Source organism: Anthonomus grandis, chromosome 13 (assembly GCF_022605725.1).
Source record: "Anthonomus grandis grandis chromosome 13, icAntGran1.3, whole genome shotgun sequence".
Taxonomy (NCBI): domain Eukaryota; kingdom Metazoa; phylum Arthropoda; class Insecta; order Coleoptera; family Curculionidae; genus Anthonomus; species Anthonomus grandis.
This window is the reverse complement of record NC_065558.1, coordinates 3563920-3586364: the sequence shown is the minus strand read 5'-3', so window position 1 is coordinate 3586364 and position 22445 is coordinate 3563920. Positions and strand designations below refer to the sequence as shown.

The following is a 22445-nucleotide window of genomic DNA, read 5'->3' as shown; positions in this document are numbered from 1 at the left end:
GAATGGATGCCCTTAGATTTTTTTCTATGAGGTTATTTGAAGATCGATCCACCAACGACTCTCGAAAATATGAAGCTGCGACTCACGGAGGTTTGCGGGCAGATAACTCTACAGATGCTGCACTCTGTTCGTCGATCGTTTAGAAAGCGAGTCGAAAAATGTATAGAAGTAGAAGGTCAACACTTCGAACATTTATTGAAATAATTTTATGACTTTTTTTGTTTCAATTTCTTTTATTTGAACTTTGTACGTTTTATTTTCAAGTGCTCGATTCTGTTAATAATAAAATTCTATCATAAGATATTTTCACTCCTTTTGATAGATCATCAGATACTACCTACAAGGGCAAATGTCATTGTCAAGGAAGAAATTCGTAAAAGAATCAAGAATTAATATCTTGAAAATGAGAGGTTGCATGTAATAAAGTTACTTATTTTTTAACGCTAAATCAGATACTATTCAAAAAAAATAGAAGTTGATCTTCATTTGACCTTGAAGACGTCCACTTAAGGTCAAACCAATGGCGTCATTTTATGGCCCCCTGGAAACCATTCAAACTTCATATGAAATATTTTTTGGATACATGTTTAGTTTTCGAGGTATTGGGATGTCTCAAGTTAAGTCTCGAAATCTTGTACGAATTTGGAAAAACACTAAAATACGTATTCAATCAAATTATTCAGGGAATATCTGTATAAATTTTTAAAATGGTATTTGGTCAATTTTTTAACTGACGAACATTGTGTCGAGTATATAGAAAAAAATCAATATTTTCAGAAAATTGTTTTTTTCTTAAAATCTTGTACAAAATTGGAAAAACGCTGAGCATGTCCAACCAATTTTCTAAGGAATGTATTCAAATTTTTAAAATAATTTTGGTTATTTCTTTGGGTTATGGACATTGTGTCTAATAATTGGAAAAAAAAATCAACATTTAAAAAAAAAAAAAATTTCAAAATTTTGTAGGAATTTAAAAAAAAATGCTGAAATAGGCGTCTAACCAAATTGTCGAGGGAATATGTGTACAAATTTTTAAAATAGCATCTGATCAATTTTTCACTATTGTTGATCCTTGACTAAACAAAATTTAAACGAAAAATTAAGGAATGCTTATTAAAAAAGTAGTAGATTCAGAATATATTAATTAGATATACAGGTTTTCTTAATTATGTTTTCTGTATTATTAAACTAAATTTTAAATTTAAATGCTTCAATTATTTGACATGTATTTATTTTTGTATGTATACATTTTAATGATGACACAGATTAGTAATGATTATGAGACAAATATATTGTTTTTTGCTTATTGCATTTTTAGCTTCTAATTTTTTCTTTATTTATTTTTCTTTTAATTGTTTACTAAAATAGCTTTATACTTATTATATTTAGAATAAATTTACAAGCTCTATAACTTGATCTAGTAGAGTAGCTAAAAGCTTACCAAGTATATGGCTCATATATTGTATTTTTCTTGTATTGTATCTTTGTATCTTTTCCTTTTTATTATAATTATTTGTAAAAATATTGAACAAATAAGCGTCATGTATTATTATTATTTTTTGTTACTTTTGTTATTAAAGAAGTCCCTTCTGTTGGCTAATTTAGACATAAAATATTAGGCTGCCTTACGGCTAGCAATCAAAGAAAAAACAGAATTCATGTACTATTGCTGGGTTATAAACTTAACTTTGTTTTTTTTTGTTGTTGCAGTTAATGCCAAGTGTAGTACACTATATGTCATCTTTATAAGATAACACTCATAATTCCAGAATTGTTATATTGCATTGTTGAATTGTATAATTCCGCGACTTTATAAGAGATGCAAACCCCTAGCATATATTCATTTATCTAAAGACTTTTCACCCCAAAAAATGTTTTTTTTTTGTATATCAACGGTGGCGCCACAATCCGCATGAAAGACGATAACGATTCCGCGAGTGCGAGAAAGAGACGCACGTTACGGAAACGTCGTCGCGTCGTTCTGGTCTCGTCAGTCGAAAACTTCGCCAATGCCGCTGGTTAGTGTGATTCGAGCTACGGTCCGCTTAGTGCACGCATCTCGTTTTTGCTGCAGAAGCTTTCAAGCTCTCGGAGTTTACGTCGTCGTGAACAATTTTTTTGATTTTTACGATATTCGTTTCCCTATATTGGATTTGAATATTTTTTGTATGACGATGTAAATAAATTATTTTTTTTTTGGACAAATTACCGCACGGAATAGTGCCAGAGTTTTTTTTTATCTTCTTGTATTTTTGGTGGTTAGTTTTGGATTAATGTAGAGGAGTAGTGGTGGATGGAGGAGAAAATTGACTCGCTTAATGGTGAGTGAATCTTGAATTTTAATTTTTTTAGTAAAAGGGGATCGTAGCCATTTAAGTTATGCATCTTATAAAAGACAGACGTATGTATGTAAAAGTTTAGAAGAGTTTTTTTTTTGACAAATTTAAGCAAGAATAAAAAGGCTCTTAAAACTTGAGTATAAAAGACATTTGCTTGAAAATTATCCTAACACAGCATCATCGTTCTCAATATATGATATAGGTTGAGGGATGAAATTCACCACAGTCGAGACATGTCCCAATCCAACCAATTCCAATGTTATATTTTATTTTTATTAAACATCTTACGTTCCTCGGAATTTTTCAGAAAAACACTTTTTGCAAAAGCCCCTTTTATTTAAAAGGAAAATCGCAACTATTTAAGTTATACATAGAAAAAAGGGCATAGGACAATTAAAAATAAAAAATAACTACTACGGTTTAAAAATTAAATATAAAAATTTAAAGGAGTCAAAAAAGCCAAAGTTTTCTTTTTCTTTTTATTTTGTATATTGGGTGGTTAGTTTTGGTGAGTAGTGATAAATGAAAGAAAAGATTGACTCGATCACTGATATGTGAATCTTAATTTTTTTTTGTATAAGGGGCTCGTAGCCATTTAAGTTATGCATACTATAATAAATAAACGTATGAGTGGTTTTGCGATTTTTTTTAATAAAACCAAAAATTCAAAATATTTAAAGAAGACTATAAAGAATGCTTGGACAGTATTTTAAAACAAAAAGTCATTTTGAAAATTAACTAAACCCAACCTCGTCGCTCTTTTTTTTTTGTTAACATACAATGCTTATTTCCAAATTTAAAAAATGTTTGACTTTACCAATTTCAATTTACAACTATTTTACTATTAAAATATGAAATAAACTGAAAATTAACCGCACGCCATAGACTAATTTGTGGTGTCTTTAAAGTCTTTCACCAAAATTATTTATATTATATAATAACGTAAAGTATTTGCTGTGTTTCATAGACTGCTATGCACAGAACAAAATACAAAAATGTCTATAAAAAAAACTGTTTTAGTTTAAAAGCCATCGTTGTCTTAAATCGGTTTATCAAAATTCATTGCCTCAAGTTATTGGACTCACGATACAGTTTTGATATGCCTGTTGTAGTAATTTGTATTAATTTGGCAGAACATTGCTTTCTCTAAGAATTTTTAACAAAAATAACTGTTCACAGGAGAAAAAAGCCAAATTGCAACTATTCAAGATATGCATAGAAAATAGAGAATATAGGGAAACATTAATATTGCAAAAAATTTAGATAATGCAAGAAGATTTCTATAAATACACTTTTTAGACAGATTACAACATAACATATTATCAAAGCTTTTTTTTCTTTTTGTATTTTGTATATTTAGTAGTTATTTCTAAATTATTGTAGAGGAGTAGTGGTTGATAAAAGAGAAATTTCATTCGCTTAATAGTGAGTGAATCTTGAATTTTAATTAATTTTTTTAGTAAAAGGATATCGTAGCCATTTAAGTTATGCATATTATAATAGACAGACGTATGTATGTAAAAGTTTAGAAGAGTTGTATTTGCATTTTTTTGACAAATTTGAGCAAGGCAAAAAAAGCTCTTATAACTAGACTATAAAAGACATTTGCTTGAAAATTATCCTAACACAGCATCATCGTTCTCGATATACAGTTTTGATATAGGTTGAGGGTTAAGATTTTTCACAGTCAAGACTAATGTCCCAATCCAACCAATTCCAATGTTTTATTTTATTTTTAATTAAACATTATACATTCCTAAGAATTTTTGAGTAAAATAAGTTTCGGCAAAAACCCCCTTTATTTAAAAGGAGAATCGCAACTATTTAAGATTAAGAAAATATAATTTTTTAAATCAAACCGAGCCAAAGTTTTTATTTTCTTTTTATTTTGTATATTGGGTGATTAGTTTTGGCGAGTAGTAATGGATGGAAGAAAAATTTGACCCGCTCACTGGTGGCTGAATCTTAATTTTTTTTATATAGAGGGCTCATTTGTGCTTCTTTTTTAATTCTTCCAAAAATTTAAAATATTCAAACAAGAATATAAAGGACGCAGTATTTTTTGACAAAAAGTCATTTGTTTGAAAATTAACTAAACTCAACCTCGTCGCCTTTTTTTTCACCACACAACGCTTATTTCCGAATTTAAAATATTTTCAGCGTTACAAATTCCAATTCACAATCATTATTGTATTAAAATAAAAACATAAAATAAACTGAAAAATTAACCGAATGCGATAGACTAATTTGGGGTAGTTCTTTCTCCAAATTCCACAAGTTATATTATATAATAACGTAAAGTGTTTACTTCATTTTGTTTAGTTTTTTACTTAAATTAAGTTAGCAGAAATTCCCAACAGTCGAGATTTAGTATCCCAATCCAAACAATTTGAATATTATCCTCCCCAGAATTCTTAACAAAAGAGAAAAAAAAAGCTGAATTGCAACTATTTAAGTTAGCCAAAGAAATTAGAGATTATAAAGAAAAAATATAATGACGAAACATTAAGATAAAGAAACTATAAATAAATTATTTTTTAGATAAATTACAGCATAAAATATTATCAAAGCTTTTTTTTTCTTGTATTTTGTATATTTGATAGTAATTGCTAAATTATTGTAGAGGAGTAGTGGTAGATAAAGGAGAAAATTGACTTGCTTAATAGTGAGTCAATCTTGAATTTTAATTAATATTTTAGTGAAACGAGATCGTAGCCATTTAAGTTATGCCTATTATAACAAATATACGTGTGGATGTAAAAGTTCAAAAGAGTGGTTTTGCAATATTTTTTTGACAAATTTAAATAAGACAATTAAACCAGCCTTAGCAGACTCCCCATAGTCAAGGTTTAATTTTCCATTACAACCAACTCCATGTTAACTTTTATTTTTAATTAAACATTGCACCCTCCTAAGAATTTTTTACAAAAATAACTTTTTAGAAAAGGGAAACAGGGACTCAAAACTATAAAAATTATACATAAAAAATAGACTCTAGAGTGATTAAAAAAAATATTACGAAATAAAAAATTAGATAATGCAAGAAAATGTAAATAAATTAATTTTTTAAACAATTTACCCCCTAGAATATTACCTTTTTTCTTCTTGTATTTTGTATATTTGGTGGTTAGTTTTTATGTGAGAGTGAGAGAAAATGTGTGCTTTTACAAGCCAATGTCGTCATTTGTAATTTTTTCGAGGCAGTTAAATTATTCTATTTTCAGGTATATAGTTTATGATTTTTTTCCAGACAAATTAATTTTTTCAACGATTTAAGGTAATAATACTGGGTTTGTCTTAAATTACTTAATAATTCATGTCTATACCATTTTACGTATTTTTTCAAAAACCACTTTTGGTTAGATTACCATTCTAATAATTCGCTATATAGAAAACTAAAAAAAAGTTGACACATCGTTAAAACTTACACTTACAAGCCCAGGAACATTATCGTTTTCTATCTCTAGAGTGTTCATTTTAATTTAAATTAAATTATAAAAACTTCATTTTCAAACAGCATTTTTCTTTAATTTTTTCTTTCTTTTTGTAAAATATTTTATAATTTAACAAAATGAACCGTAGCCAATCAGGTTATGCATAAATATGTAATTGTCTCACAAAATTTTGCCAAAAACTTTCCCTTTAGTAATATAAAAAATCTGTTAGATATAATTTTAATTTAAATTCAAATGAAAGCTTAAAATCAAAATGAAATAATGTTGGAATTACAAGTATTATATTTGAAATGTTTGTATACGTGGCTATTTTTAAAGCAATAAAATACGTTTATAGAAATTATCACTTTCCAAACATTTATAAATTATATTGTATCATTTATAATATAGTTCGAACCAGTTTTATGACGTTATAGATGAGTAATAAATATATAAATTTTTATTTAACTGATATATAATTATATAAAGATTATTAGGTGATAAATAATTTAAATTTTACGTTACTAAGGGTTAATCATATTTTTTAATAGTATCTATTTAAGTTATGCATGCAGTTATTTTTTGAACTCATTTTTCCATATGCAAATTTTATATATTTAAAAAAATATTTGTTTATCATCGCTCGTATACATACTTTCGACTGCATATACTATGCACACTAAACAAACATAATTGGAAACCAATGATGAAACCATAATGAAAAAATCATGAAAACGAAAACCTATATATAATAGAGAACTATTGTTTGCTTTTTTTTCTTCCTAAACAAGCAAGTTATACGGCTAGAGTGGTATTTGTTTATAGACTAAGCAAAATACAACAGATAATTCGCAAATAATTGTTTTCATAATAATAGGAACATAATTAAAGGGCTTATCTAATTTATTTTGTTTTTTTTTATAATATTTCTATACTAGGGATTTGTTGGGATGTTGATTGATATCCATTTAAATTATGCATTATATGTGATTTTTTTGTTCCAAGTATAAGTAGCCTTTTAAAAGATTTTGTTTATATCATGATTAGATTTAGGAAAAACTACTCGTACTTTTTGTACGAAAATGGTCCAAGATATAATATTCTAATCATTTTTAATTTAGAAATTGTCGTATTTATTAAACTAAAAATATATTGTGAAAGTATTAATTTATTATTAAGAATTAAATCTATATGTCGAAAAAAACAAGAAATTGTTTATTTCACCTTTTTTTTTGGTATCTAGCAGGTAAGTGCCAAAATCACTGTTTATGTTTTTCTAAAGTGCTTTAACTGTATTTTATGATGTTTACCTTAATTTTTTACATATAACTCACGAAATACTCAATAAAATTCTGGTCATTATTTAAGATTATTTTAATGAATAATTACGAAACGGTTAGGCCATAAAACCGAAAAGCAACCGGTCATTTGGATCCTTAAAATATTCTCATAACATCAGTTATCCGAATATAAATCGGATATTATTGAAGTTTTTTTTAATTTTAAATATTTTATTTACTAATTAATTTGATTTAAATAAAAATATTACAAGTTAAATTTTGGATTATTAAAAATGAATTCAGGGTTGATTAAAATTAAGTTAAGATGCTTTTTTGAAATTAGAAAAATTAAATTAAAAATACTCCAGTTGTTACTAAAGTAAATAACTGAAAACTATGATTTTTCATTTATTAATTTTTATGAAAACTTATTTAGTAATATTATGTTTTTTCATTCCTTTACATTTAATTTATTATTTAACAAATTCTTAAATTTATCATTAATTTTAGATAAACTCTAGATTTATATACCGTGTTACATAGAAAAACTATAGTTATACTTATGGGAAGTATATCCATTTAAGTTATGCATAAAATGTGAAGAAATTACTCACCTTTGAGTTTTACGAATACACTATAAAATTTCTAACTCTGCTTTTAGTGACGAGTAAATAAAGTATAAGTGAAATTTTTTCATGTTTATTTTACTATTTTAATAATATCAATAGTCTGGTTTTTTATATATAAATGAAATAAATGAATGATAATATAAATCTCAAGAAAAAATATAAAATTTACAGAGCTACTAATCCTAAATATAAGCAAAATAATTTTAAATAAATGAATAAAAATAATAAATAACGTATTTTAACTTACAAATAGCAAACAACATATCTTTTTTAGAAAAATATACACATTTAAATTGTGGCGCTACCATATATAAAATGATAATCATAGCCATTTAAATTATGCATCTAACGGCATTTACTACTAAGCTAATCCTTAAAACGTCTTAATAATCCTAAACTAGCACTCAATTAACCAATAGAGACTTAACTTAACCATGCATAAACGTTTTAACTTATTTAAATTTCTAGTTAATAAAGTGCCAATGCAAATCATTCTATTCAACTGTCAACGTGTTCTATATTCACTAACTTTTTTCACCTATATTTATCTGGCCTTGAATTAAAATATATGATAATTCGTTAATGTACGAAAATTTCCCCACATTTGTTATATAACTATGTGTGAAGCCACAGGCTATATTACATAAATTATAAAAGAACTAAACAAATTCTGTTGATGCAACGGATTCGCTATAAAATTTCGCAATAATTAAAACTTGAACTTTAATAACAATTAAAAAAAAGCGTATCCTAGCTGCTATGTCACCTTGAAACTAAATATGGCAACTTGTCGCCTTCTCCTCCTCCTTTCACATTTATTATTGTCTGACGATTTTCATTTAATCGACTTCCTCGGTAGTAAATAATATAACATGTCGTCAAATTGGGTATTATCGTCCCGTAATTAAATTATTAGCTTTTGTAACGTTAATGTGTTCGATGTAATTACGTAATTCGTAAAAGGCCCCCTTGGTTGTTAAATATATGGGTTAACGTTCCTTTTAAATAAAATAATTGTCTTTCTAAGACCAGGATTACTCAACTCCCGAGTGCAATGTGTGAGGTTAACTAGGAACATTTTTATTTCCTTCAGTTCGAAATGGCGTTGCACGTTTGTTAATGCGTTGCACGTGTTGTGCGTGGTAACAGTTTCGGGCACTAAACGATCCATTAAACGATATGTTCAGTTCATTAGCACACTTTGAATAACACATTTGCGAATTTCGTGAGTGTGATGTGATTTTGGAATGATGTCTTGTACTTTTAGTATTTTATATTCATTTTAATTAATATTTTGATGAAAATAAACTATAAATTTTGCTTTTATTAATTAATAAAAAATATTTTTTTTTCGGAATTCAGTTTTTATTTAGGCTAGAAGTAGACATTGACTTACGATCCTTTACATTTAGTTTATCATGTTATTATCATCTATTTTTCCAAAGTCTAATATGGATTTATATACCGAGAAACATGGAAAAACAAAAGTTCTATTTCCGAGGAATTAAATCCATTTAAGTTATGCATAAAATGTCTCAATATTTTACTATAATATAGCTCTCACTGATATTATACCAAATAAACAAGACTGCACTCTCTTACTACTTTTAATGATAAACAGAGTTTGAGTAAAGCTATTTCTTGTTTATTTTTATATTAATATATTTTTTTCTTGAAGGATTCTTTAACTATAATCAAGGAAATCGCTTAACTATGTACATCAAATCATCGGAGATATGAATTTTCGTTACAGGAGTGCCTGTGCTATAGAACATCTTTTAACTTTTACAAATTAGCGTATAACTTTACTCAAGATCAAAATGACGTGGTTATTGATTATTAGGATTACTTGAAGTATTCGTTAACTACTGTTAAGAAAATCATTAAAATATGTACAGAAAATCATAAGATATTTAAATTTTTCTTACAGGAGTGTCTCTACTATAAAACATCAGTTATCTCTTGCAAATTAGTGCATTAATCCACTCCAATTATTCAAAATGTTGTGATTCTTAGTTATTAGGGTTATTTTAGTAGTATGTATGATTTCCTTGAAAATAGTAAAGTATTCTTCGTTATAATAACGTATTCTGGAGTGCCTGTGCTATAGGACATCTTGTAACTCCTATAAATTAGCGCATAACTTTACTTAAAATGGTCAAAATCATGTGGTTCTTGGTGACTGGGGTTTTTTTAAATATTTTTAGCTATAATCAAGAAAATCATTAAAATATGTATAGCAAATCATTTTTTTTAATTAAGAATTTCTTTACATAACTTTATAGAAAATGCTCATATTGGAGTGATTCTTGATAATTGAGGTTCCCTGAAGTATTCTTTTAGCACATCTAAGAAAATCATCAAAACATGTAAAGCAAATCACGAAATATTTTGATTTTCCTTATAGAAGTGCCTGTGCTATAAAAAATCATTTATCCCTTACAAACTAGTGCATAACTCTACTCCAATTATTCAAAATAATATGAGTCTTAATTATTTGTGTTCCGTGAAGTACTCGTTAACTAATGTCGCAAAAATCATCAAAATATGTCTAGCAAATCATGGGATATTTGGATTTTCCATACAAGAGTACCTGTGTTATAAAACATTATTTATCTTTTACAAATTAACGGTGATTAGACAAGAAGTACTGAATAACGATCCACTACATTTTGTTTATCATTTAATAAACTTTTTAAATTATCAGCAGCTTCAGGTTGTTTCATTATGGATTTATATACCGAATGGCACGAAAAAACAAGACTTTTATTTTTGGGAAATCCTCTCCATTTAAGTTATGCATAAAATGTCTTAATATTACCCACCTTTGACTTATATGATAGCAAGTAAATAAGACCGCACCATCTAATTAATTTTAGTGATAAATTGAGTTCTATTAAAGCTATTTCTTGTTTATTTTTATATATTTTTTTATAAAGTATTATTTAACTATAATCAAAGGAATCATTGAAATACGTACAGTATATCATGGGATATTTGGATTTTTCTTACAGAAGTGCCTGTGTTATAAAACATAATTTATCTGACAAATTTCTGCATAACTTTCACAGTCTCTAATTTGAAAAAACTGTAAACATTATTATAAAAACTTATATTAAATAAACATACTTTTGAACCGTTTCTTTAACTACATAAATTTATACCATATTTTAATATTCAACATGGACTTGCCTCCCTTACAAACTTTATATATAATTATTAAGTTTAACCCAGTTAAAAAGCCATATATTACAAAAATTATAAAGTCATCCTATTTCATTTTTTATTATAACAAAAGAGAAATAAGTCATTCATTAATCATCCAAGTTTATTGTCTCACTTGGAAACTTTTAAACGTGTTTTTCCTAGGAAAACAGGCGCTGGAAAATTGTTTGCAAGGGACAAGACGAGATAATGGAAAACCGTTGACGGAAAAACATGCCGTCACTGGACCTATAGAAGAAGAAGTTTTAATTTCATTATTTCGTTGTCTCCGGGTGATAACTTTAGTGGAGAATTAAATAGCGTATAATAGTGGAATTGGCCTGACAAAGTCCTTGATGTTGGCAAATTATTTATAGTTGTTTTTATGCTCTATTGCATCATCAATTTACATGAGTTAGTCATGTTTTTTTTATAATTATTCGCTTTTGAAGGTGGTAGATGGAAATTTTTATGGTTTTTTGCAACTTTTTTTTTATCTGCATAAAGTGCAGTGCAATTACACTACGCATTTTTTTTAAAAATTGAACTCACTTAATATGATAAAAAGGTGCCTCCTAAATCAGCAATATTGACCTAAATAAAATTTATTGAATTTTACATTCCAAATAAACAAAAATACTTTCAATTCAACTGTTATTTATTTAACTAAATTTAAATATTACATAACTATTTATTCAATTTAATGTAGCTTGAAAATCCCCCTTTATGCGGACAATACCTCCTCGATCGCGAAGTTGTTAATTAAACATTCGAAAATGATCGATAACGTATTTAAAATGAACAAATTTGAATGAATATTACGTGAAGTACACTCCGATAAATTTAATTAAAAAGCAAAATTATTAAATTTCAAATTTCGATGTGTCTGTTTTTTTTTTATTATTATTATTAATAAAACAGAGGAAATCGGGACAAGTGGTTGGTTATTCATTAATTAAACCACTTCATATTTACTATGAATTTTAATTGAGAATCAACAAAGCATATTTTTGGAATATTAATAATAAAAATTTTAACAGTTGATATTGGCTATAAATGAGCATTTATTATCTATAGAAGGAGGGTCAAAAGGGACACATATTACAATTCATTGTATTATTCGGAGTATATTGTTACAGAAATTGAAAATTGGATACCTTTCGATTATCCTAATCCAAGCAGCTTTACACGTTTCCATTTCGAAACTTTTATACCCAACTAAATCCAATGCATACAGCAAATGTCACGTAATATTTAAATATAACGAGCATCCGACAAAAAAGGCATTTACACCTACAGAGTCTAGTATAAGTAGGCATTAATACCCAAAAGGTGTCAGTTATATTTTTTATTGAGCTGTTCAGAAGAGGTTTCAAATAAATAATTACATTATAATTAGTGTTTGTTTAAATGCGATTTAACGTGAATTGATTAAACGAAAATGGTAATTGACCCTTTAAATGAGACTCTAAAAATCTATTATAAGGTTCTCCCGAATTATTTTTACGTTTTATCTTTCTCGGCGACCCTCGCTGGATCCCTTTATCCCTTTGGTTGATGAAGGGTGAAACCCATCAGAGAAAATGGGTAATTAGGTGGCTTTGGTAATTTTCGTATTAGTAAGTGATTAATGTTAAAGTGTATGGACCTTAAAGTTACTAATGAATTAAAATACCATTATCAAAAATTTCAAAAGTTTAGCATATTAAAAATTATTTTCACTTTTTTCCAACTATATCAACCATATTTGTAATCAAAGTGGTTGTCTGTCATTTGTGTCAAATGTCATCTACTGTAACGAGGACTAGCGAATAAAAAGCTAATAAACCATAACTCGCTTAATTTATAAATTAGATCGTCTGTCATTAGTGTCAAATGTCACGTGGACTAGCGGATAAAGTTATATGCTAATTTCAGTGTTACCAGTGTTGAATATTGCATTTATATTTTAACATAACCTTAAAAATTAGATTGTTTTAGCGTCCATCGTAAATCGGGCAAACCATTTGCTTTATAACTTATTACACCACCATAAATCAGTTAATTTATAAATTAGATCATCTGTTATTAGTGTCAAATGTCACATATATGATCTGGTGTAATGTGGACTAGCGGATAAATTTATATGCTCATTCCAGTATTGCCGGTTTTAAATTATACATTTTTGTTTAAAAATAACCTTAAAATTTAGATTGTTTTACCGTCCATCGTAAATCGGGCAAACCATTTGCTTTATAACTTATTACACCACCATAAATCGCTTTATTTATAAATTATATCGTCTGTCATTAGTGTCAAATGTCACTTATATCATTTGGTGTAACGTGGACTAGCGGATAAAATTATATGCTCATTCCAATGTTGCAGTATTGTTTTGTTTTAAAATAACGTTAAAATTTAGATTGTTTTAGCGTCCATCGTAAATCGGACAATCCGTTTGCTTTATAATTTATTACACCACCATAAATCGCTTTATTTATAAATTAGATCGTCCGTCATTAGTGTCAAATGTCACTTATATCATCTGGTGTAACGTGGACTAGCGGATAAATTTATATGCTCATTCCAGTGTTGCCAGTATTAAATTATACATTTTTCTTTGAAAATAACCTTAAAATTTAGATTGTTTTAGCGTCCATCGTAAATCGGGTAAACCGTTTACTTTATAACTTATTACACCACCATAAATCACTTTATTTATAAATTAGATCGTCTGTCATTAGTGTCAAATGTCACATATATCATCTGGTGTAACGTGGACTAGCGGATAAATTTATATGCTCATTCCAGTGTTGCTAGTGTTGTATATTGCATTTTTGTTTTAAAATAACCTTAAAATTTAGATTGTTTTAGCATTTATCGTAAATCGGACAAAACATTTGCTTTATAATTTATTACATATCCATAAAATCGCTTCATTTATAAAATAGATCGTCTATCATTAGTGTCAAATGTCACATATATCATCTGGTGTAACGTGGACTAGCGGATAAATTTATATGCTCATTCCAGTATTGCCAGTATTAAATTATACATTTTTCTTTGAAAATAACCTTAAAATTTAGATTGTTTTAGCGTCCATCGTAAATCGGGCAAATCGTTTGCTTTATAACTTATTACACCACCATAAATCACTTTATTTATAAATTAGATCGTCTGTCATTAGTGTCAAATGTCACATATATCATCTGGTGTAACGTGGACTAGCGGATAAATTTATATGCTCATTCCAGTGTTGCCAGTATTAAATTATACATTTTTCTTTGAAAATTACCTTAAAATTTAGATTGTTTTAGCGTCCATCGTAAATCGGGCAAACCATTTGCTTTATAACTTATGACAGCACCATAAATCACTTTATTTATAAATCAGATCGTCTGTCATTACTGTCAAATGTCACATATATCATCTGGTGTAACGTGGACTAGATAAATTTATATGCTCATTCCAGTGTTCCCAGTATTAAATTATACATTTTTGTTTGAAAATAACCTTAAAATTTAGATTGTTTTAGCGTCCATCGTAAATCGGGCAAACCAATTGTTTTATAACTTATTACATCACCATAAAGCGCTTTATTTATAAAATAGATCGTTTGTCATTAGTGTCAAATGTCATCAGATGTAACGTGGACTAGCGAATAAAGTTACATGCCCATTCCAGTGTTAAATAATAAATCTATATTTCAACGTAACCTTAAAATTTAGATTGTTCTAGTGTCAATTTTAAACTAGACCAAGTTACTCGCTTTATAACATTGCCATAATAATCTTTTAATTGATTATATGGAATTAATAATTAAAAAATGTAATTATTAAGATTGATGGTCAAAAAAGTATTTTTTATGGCGTTAATGTTGTAAACAGTTATTTTTCTAGATTTCAGAAAATCTCCTCACACAATACAGCACAATAGGATCATATTAAATATATTTAGTACATTATACTTTAGACAAGTGTACATTACACAGTCACGTTTTTCTTTATCAAGAGAATATAACCAACAACTTATTCTAAGATTGATAAAATAGTGATACATACAACCATGCAACTACAAAATTTAGGCAATGCATGGTTGTCAAATCTTTTATATTAAAAACCTAAGCTGTCACATTTAGGTTAAATGTCACGTTTGCTAACTTGGAGAGTCTTGGCGAGCGACTAGATTAATATGTTCATTCCTATGTTGCCAGTTTTCAGTTACATACATATTTTTTAACACAACTTTGTTTGTTAATTATCTAAGTTAAATAGTAATTTAACATAAGTTACATAGTAATTTAAGTTTATACTTTTTGTGCGTAGTTAATTTACCAATAAGTTAAAGTTTAATTAATATTTTTCTTGTAGTTGATAGTAAATTTAAATTTTTCTAGCATTTGAAAGAATTTTTTTAACTATATGTAAAAAGTAAAATATACCTTTTTGAAATATTACAAAAATTGCGTCAACTATAAAATTTAATAAATAACCCATAATACTTTAATTTTTATGACTACATACATATTTATTGGAGCACAAATTCGAAAGCTATTAATCATTTTAATTGTTTTTATATATTGTTTAATAGTCTTTACTTCAGGCAACTCAAGCCATTTTTTCGTATATTTCCTTCACTTAAAGCCAATTTTTTTATTCATTTAAATAATTGACTTTAACTTTTTGTACTTCTAGGCAATGAAGTATAATAATTTATTTTAAATCCAAAAACTAATTTCTATGCTAATAAATGTTACACCCAGAAAAAATAATGTCTTCAACTTGAATTTTTTGACAACATAATGACTATATTTAAAGCATACTATGGTAATAACAAATTATATTGTTATGGAAAGAGTAGAGGAATGAAAATACCTATATTTAATAATTACAAATAAATTAAGTTGGAAGACACATGCAAATAGTGCCATCAGTAAAATAGTTCCTCTTATAAGTGCAATAAGAAAATCCTCAAACCTATTAAATTCAAAAGATATACATAACAGTTTTATTTAATCATACCTACGATCCTAATTTTATGTTTAGGTAACAGTGTGCATCTAATTAAAGGTTAAAATATTTCTATAAAGACCCTCTTATCAATAAATGCATTAATACCAACTGAAAGAATTTACAAAATGTGTGATTTACTGCATTTAAATTTGTGATATTTTAGCTACGTCGGGGTGTCATCCGCAAAGAACACAAATATTGCATTTTGATGACATTTAGATATGTGATTTAGAAAAAAAATGCTTCATATTTGTGGACCTTTAATTTTTAATAGTATAATAACCCTCTCAACCTCATCTCCTGAAAGCGCTCATTTAAGTATGAATATTGTCACCATGGTAAAATCAAATGCTTTGTTAAGGTCGCAAAAAGTACTATCTGTGATGTTTGATGTAATTCATTTTTAAGGACATCAAAAATTCTTAAAGTGGTGCTGCTACTCTATCTGAATCTAATTTACCTGTGTGTGAACAAACCTTGTATTTTTAATAATTTTTTGTTAATATTCTAGAGCCAAGGTGATGGGCTAAATTTAGCACCAAGCTACTGTTTTTATATACTTTTCTTACGCATATGTAATATCAAAAGTAAGGCAAAAAAGATCAGAGTCCATTTTCTCAAAAAAAAGTAAATGCTAGAAAAAAGTACTTGAGTATTTACTATAAGAAATCATGTTCCAACTCCTAGTAATGACCAAGTAAAGTGTTTTCTTTGACTCAAGATCACAGCAACTTAGTGGCACATAGAGAGTTTCACAAGAAAAGCGAAAAACATTTAAATTCGCAAGATTTGTATTATGGAATTTTCTCATTACCTATATTTGTTTTATTATTATAAAATAATCATAGCATTTCCAATCTGTTCTGGACTGTGATAACTTTTTTGCTGGTTTAATAATTTTTAATCTACTTAAAAATATTACAGCTTAAAAACACTCATGAGGTTCGTGGTTTCACTATTAAATTTGTTTGGTCAGCTGAAAGCTGTTCACGATAATATGCGCGCTCTGTCTCGTTACTTAACGGGGATTTATCGCGTCGCATATTTAAATTGCCTTCAATTGAAAATTGGAATTATTTACATTCGCGACAGTATGTAAATAAACCCTGGCATGAATTTATTAACTGCGATAATGAGTCCCGTGTAATTAGCGAGATAAATCTTTGGTTTACATGTCATTTTTATTATTATTATTATTATTATTATAGAGATTCTCATTTATTTGATATTTAAATAAATGTTTATTTACAAGCTCAAAACTTTTAAGGCAAAGAAAGAGAGCAATATCAAACATGTAAATTTTGACTAAAACTGTCTTACAATGGAAAACTCGCTAATGCATGTGAATAATATTGTGAGATCAACTTATGCGTTATAACATAGTTCTCTTTATCTTACTGTTAGGTTTTAAAGATATGATTTGCTAAAATCACTTAAAAAAAAGCATTTCCGAGTATCGTCTTATTACAACGGTTTATCCCTGCTATTCTACTCAAAAACAACCATTAAATTAAACACAATCTATCCGCAAAACAAACAAAACTTAAACAATTTCCTTAACCCGAAACTCTCTTAAATAGTTTCTCCCAGTAGAAGTTCGCGTTCCCTTTTTCCGGTTGCTTAAAAATGAAACATTATTATCTAGAGAGATTTCCGCGCTAAAAGGAAACTCGGTTGAATTCTAAAGTTTATTTCTTGCAACTTGTATTTTTTTCAATTTACAACGGTTCTTTTGTAAGGAATCTTGTTTTTCCGTTAACGTAAAAACCATCAAGAGGCTCTTTTTTATAAATATTAATCACCGTAACATTAGGCAGACACATACTCATCACTCTTATCTTAATTGGTCTTGAGGAAAAAGATAAATTGAAATATCCGAATTCGTTTTCGAGTAAGATAAAAAATAATTAGTCGCTCTTTATCTTAGGCCATTCATCTTGTTCGTTTATTACGAAAACTGTAGTTTTGTAAACGAGATTTTTTTCTATGTTGACATCTTATCTGAGTTTTAGATCCCATCTGGGATTGGGACGCCTACTAAGGCAAAGAATTTGACATTATTAAAGAATTTGTTATTTTTCGGTTGCCTATGTAGAGATAGAGGAATATAAAAAGAGGTATGATAGTTTCAACATGCATAAGAATATAAATAAAATGGCAGCTCTAAATAAGCATAAATTATCCATGTCGTAGGATGTCAACGAACAATTTGCCTAATCAACCGATTACATCAAAACGATACTATACTTGCTTACGATACTATACTGCATTTAATATTCTTTCCAATGATATACTTATTTTTGTGATAGCTATTTGTTTTCACAGCAATATCATTGGCAAAAGAAAGAAAACCCCAAAAATTTAAAATTTTCAAATTAATAGTAGTTTTTGCTGAAAAAAAACATTAACCAAATTTTAGAAAAACGACAACGAAGAAGATACCACAAATTTTGCACATTTCCCAAATGTTACATTTAACTTCTGATAACACCCGGTATAAAAAAATTACTCAACAACTTAAATATACCCATCTTATAGCAATATTAATTCTCTTTCAAATGGTATATCTAAATTTTATGTGGTGATAAGAGTAACGAAGATATTCTTGTTTATATGAAAAAAAATAAAGAAATTTGATGAAATAAAAAAATGTTAAATACCAGAAGAACTAACAACTCTTCAGAAAAATGTTATATGACTTTTTTGGTGCAAATGACTTGTATAATCACCTCTTCAACTTTGGCAGTTTTTATAGTAGACACCCTGTATATGAAAAATTACTGGAAACGTGTGTAAAAGATTAATTGCACAATTCTGGATTTTAAGAGAACCCTTAATGTGAGTCGACCGATAAAGTCAGGCCCGCATTAAGGAAAAATTCACTATTAATACGTCTAAATGTTGGGAACCGTATGAATGAGATAAATCATTTTAAAAAGAATAAAAAATGCTTTTAAAATAAATTATAAAAAATTCAGGCCGATTATAGCCGTTGCCAAGATACCAAACGTCATAAAAAATTAAAGGTGAAATTTTGTAAAAGTATAAACAATTATAAAACCTTGTAATTAAAAGTAAGTTTCTAAAATCAATAGTTTAAATAAAATTTAGCGTTTTTTTTAAATCACCCTGTAATTCACCAACTAATAAACATTTTGCAACATTGTAAAAGGATTTCGACTAAGCGTCCAAATTGGCAACTTTTTTCTAATTTAATCGCCCTCGTATCTCCTATAGTTTCGGAAATAGAAATAGTCACACATAGCAAATAGGACACCCTGTATAATAATAATAATAAAAATAGATAAACATGAAGAATAATAATAACAATTGATTTTTTATCTTAGGTCGTAGCTACAAGTAATACATTTAGATCTTGACAAGTTCAGTTTTTAATGTCGCTTTTTGGGATGTGCATCATATCCTTATATATCTTGTTCAGTAGTTTTTTTTTCCTTTTTTCTCTTTCTTTTTTTCTCCTTATTTTTTTTTTAAGAATAAATTATTTTCTGTAATTTAGATTTTAATATCTCTTTTTGGGATGTGGGTCATATCCGTATATGTCTTGTTCAGGTTTTTTTTTCCTTTTTTCCCTTTTTTTCTGTCTCCTTATTAATTTTTTTTAAAGAATAAATTACTTTCTGAGATCCGCAATTCCGTAGCTTACTCTATGTATTATTTATTAAATTATTAAATCTTTCTCTACCATCTGTATCTAATTTCTAACATACGTTTTAACATTTTTATTAGTTAATTAATCTCTAATATTTTGGGAAATACAGTTGAAGATCAAATTTAATACGTACTGTAGTTCTGACCAATAGTTTTCGTACTTTAGGGTTCTAATGCATTTTGATTCTGCGCTCGAGTTACATAGGAATAAACTACATTTTTAACAGATTCTTTAGGCACGTTCACTAGCAATTTCTGCACATATTATAATTACCGCAAATCAAATATGCCAGTAATAGTAAAAAACTAATTAGAAGTAAAAAGTCTATTTTTATCATATACAATTTTTATTTCTTGCATAGTTTGCTTCTTCTTCATAGCACGTTAATCCAGTTTTTTTGCAATTATATTTGCCAGTTCCTTTCCAATAGTTGGGACTTTATTATTCATAACATTAGCAATTACTTTACCTTTGGTGCATATTTTTCTATTTTTAATTGTGATTTTAGGTATAATTCTTTTTACATTTTTTCGGCGTATATGACGCAATTCATTTATAATAGACCAATTTTTTTTAGTATTTCCTTGTGTCTTTACATTTTTTTCTGTATATTGTTTTTGTAATTCTGTTTTTCAATTATTTAATTCAGTAAATAAAATAATTCAAATAACTGAATTATTTAACTAATAAACAAGTTTCTTACTATACTTCTTCAAAAATAACTTATAATTACCGCAGAATCTCAAGGGGAAATAAAAAAAGCAATCCATTCGGACTTTTTAAAGCCTGGATGGTAATCTACAACTTATGTACTTAAATTTTTTTTAATTAATTTAGTTGCTGCCTGCCAATATCGTACATGTACTTTTAGAATATTCTATAAGAAGCATTAACGCAGATCATCGACCATTTAATATCGCAAAAACGAAACTAAAAAATTTCAAGTGCATTTTGATGGAAAACCTCGACGTCGATATCAAAACTCGGTCGTAGTCGAAGTTGGGGCGCGAACTTGTTAGAAACTTAGATTAGTTTCATCACCTCGAATTCCCTACGGAGTTTTCATTCGTGAGTGAGAGAGCGGTGATTTGCGATTATTTGAATTCTATCCTTGATCCGGGAGGTCGACACCGTTATAATAAATGTTAAGGCGGGATGCATCCCGGAAAGATATTAATTTTAGAAGTTTCATCCTTTCCTCTAGAGGAAATGCTCTCCTCGTAGGTATACGTAGTTCGATTTCGAGACGCTATTATCATTTTCCCGCGAAACTTTGCTCGTTTATCATTTTGTGATGCTGGTGTTTAGGATTGTTTACTGTTATTTACGGTCTCAAGGATTTTCACTTTTTTTTTTGATAAAATATTCAACACAAAATCTAATATTAAATCCAGTTGATTTTCTTCTAATCGTCAAGAACTTCTCTTATGACGTATTCGCTATTTGCAGGATGTCAATTTGAAAAGGTACCACCCTCTATATTTATATTTCTGCCCCTGTATAAAATTTAAAAATTTTAAAAAATACCTCAAATTTATTTTTGAGGGGTGCATTTTTTAGGTTAGTTTAAAATCAATTTACGGCAGCCCTCTGGCTGGGGCGGACATAACCTATAAAATCTTAAATGAAAATGTCTCTTAATTATATTTTTTTAAGTTACCACATACTTTATCTTTTTGTTAATACTTTATAAAAAACAAACTAAAAGCGCAAATTTATTATTTTTTTTAAGTAATTACTATTGTAATGAAATAAAATATAAAGAACTAATAAAAGGTAACTTAATTAATAAAATGTTTAAAATGTTATCCATTCTTTTTCAAACAGTAATAAATAACATCTGCTCTTAAACTGCTTTCTAACATGTTGAAAAACTTTTGCCTAGATTTCTGTACCCGTAGCTGTGATTCTTCTTTTTAAATCTTGTAAATTACTAGGTTGTGTTTTAGAAACAATTGATTTTATAGGCCCCTTAAAAAAAAATCTAAAAGTGATAAATCGGGTGATCGTGGTGGCCATTCAATTGCTCCACGTCGACCAATTCATTTGCCAAGAAATCTATCATTTTTCTTGTAAAATCATGACAAAAACGCCAGCAAATGACTGTAATGACGTTTTTTATATAATGACTACAAAAATCACGGGAATAACGTCATTTGGGAGACGTAAATAGGATGTCTATTACTAACCAGTTAAAGACGTTTTTACTGATGACATTTTAGTGGCGCTTCTACTGACTTGTTCTTTAAATGTTTAATTGAGTTTCTAATGAGCCTAAATTTTTTATACAGAGCTTCAAATTTGGTGAAATAGGTGTATCCGCTGGCTCGGTATTTACAGTTCACTCGTCATTTACTTATTATTATTTTATTATAATAAAAATGTAATAGTTTTATTTATTATTATAATTTTATTTATAATAAAAATGTAATAGTCTTTTTTCTGTAAATATAAAACTATATTCCGAAAAATGCAATGTTATTTATATCTATTTTCTTTTTTATTATGATATGATTTAATTTTCACTCATAGGTCACCATTCTCAGGACAAAATTTAACTAAATATAAAAAATTGTAAGGTTAGGTAGTTTTTTTATTTTAAATTAAGGTACTGAAAATCAAAATGCAAAAAACCTCTTTTACTTTTTATTTTTTTTTAAAGTATTCATACATGAACTTAATGGTTATTTCAATAGCAGTTAAACAAATAAAACTTTAATGCTATTAAAGACCTTTAGACCAAGTAAGAAATCATAAAAAACATTATTCTATAACAAAATTAAATACAATACTCGTTCTAACCTTTATTTATACTAAAGGTACTAAAATCAATACAAAGCATAATAAGACGTATATACCAATATCAAATTAAGGTTATTACGATTGAGCCCTGCA

The 22445-nt window shown here is 27.6% G+C and overlaps 1 protein-coding gene across 1 annotated transcript in view; it reads left to right on the top strand.

The window, feature by feature from the left end:
• The first annotated feature begins 2008 nt into the window (after positions 1-2008).
• LOC126743828 (insulin-like growth factor-binding protein complex acid labile subunit) overlaps positions 2009-22445 on the top strand; it is a 185307-nt gene continuing 164870 nt past the window's right edge. The window contains exon 1 of the mRNA XM_050451056.1: positions 2009-2321. Within this exon, the coding sequence (XP_050307013.1) occupies positions 2319-2321 (3 nt within the window). The 5' untranslated portion in view covers positions 2009-2318. The remainder of the gene's footprint in view (positions 2322-22445) is intronic.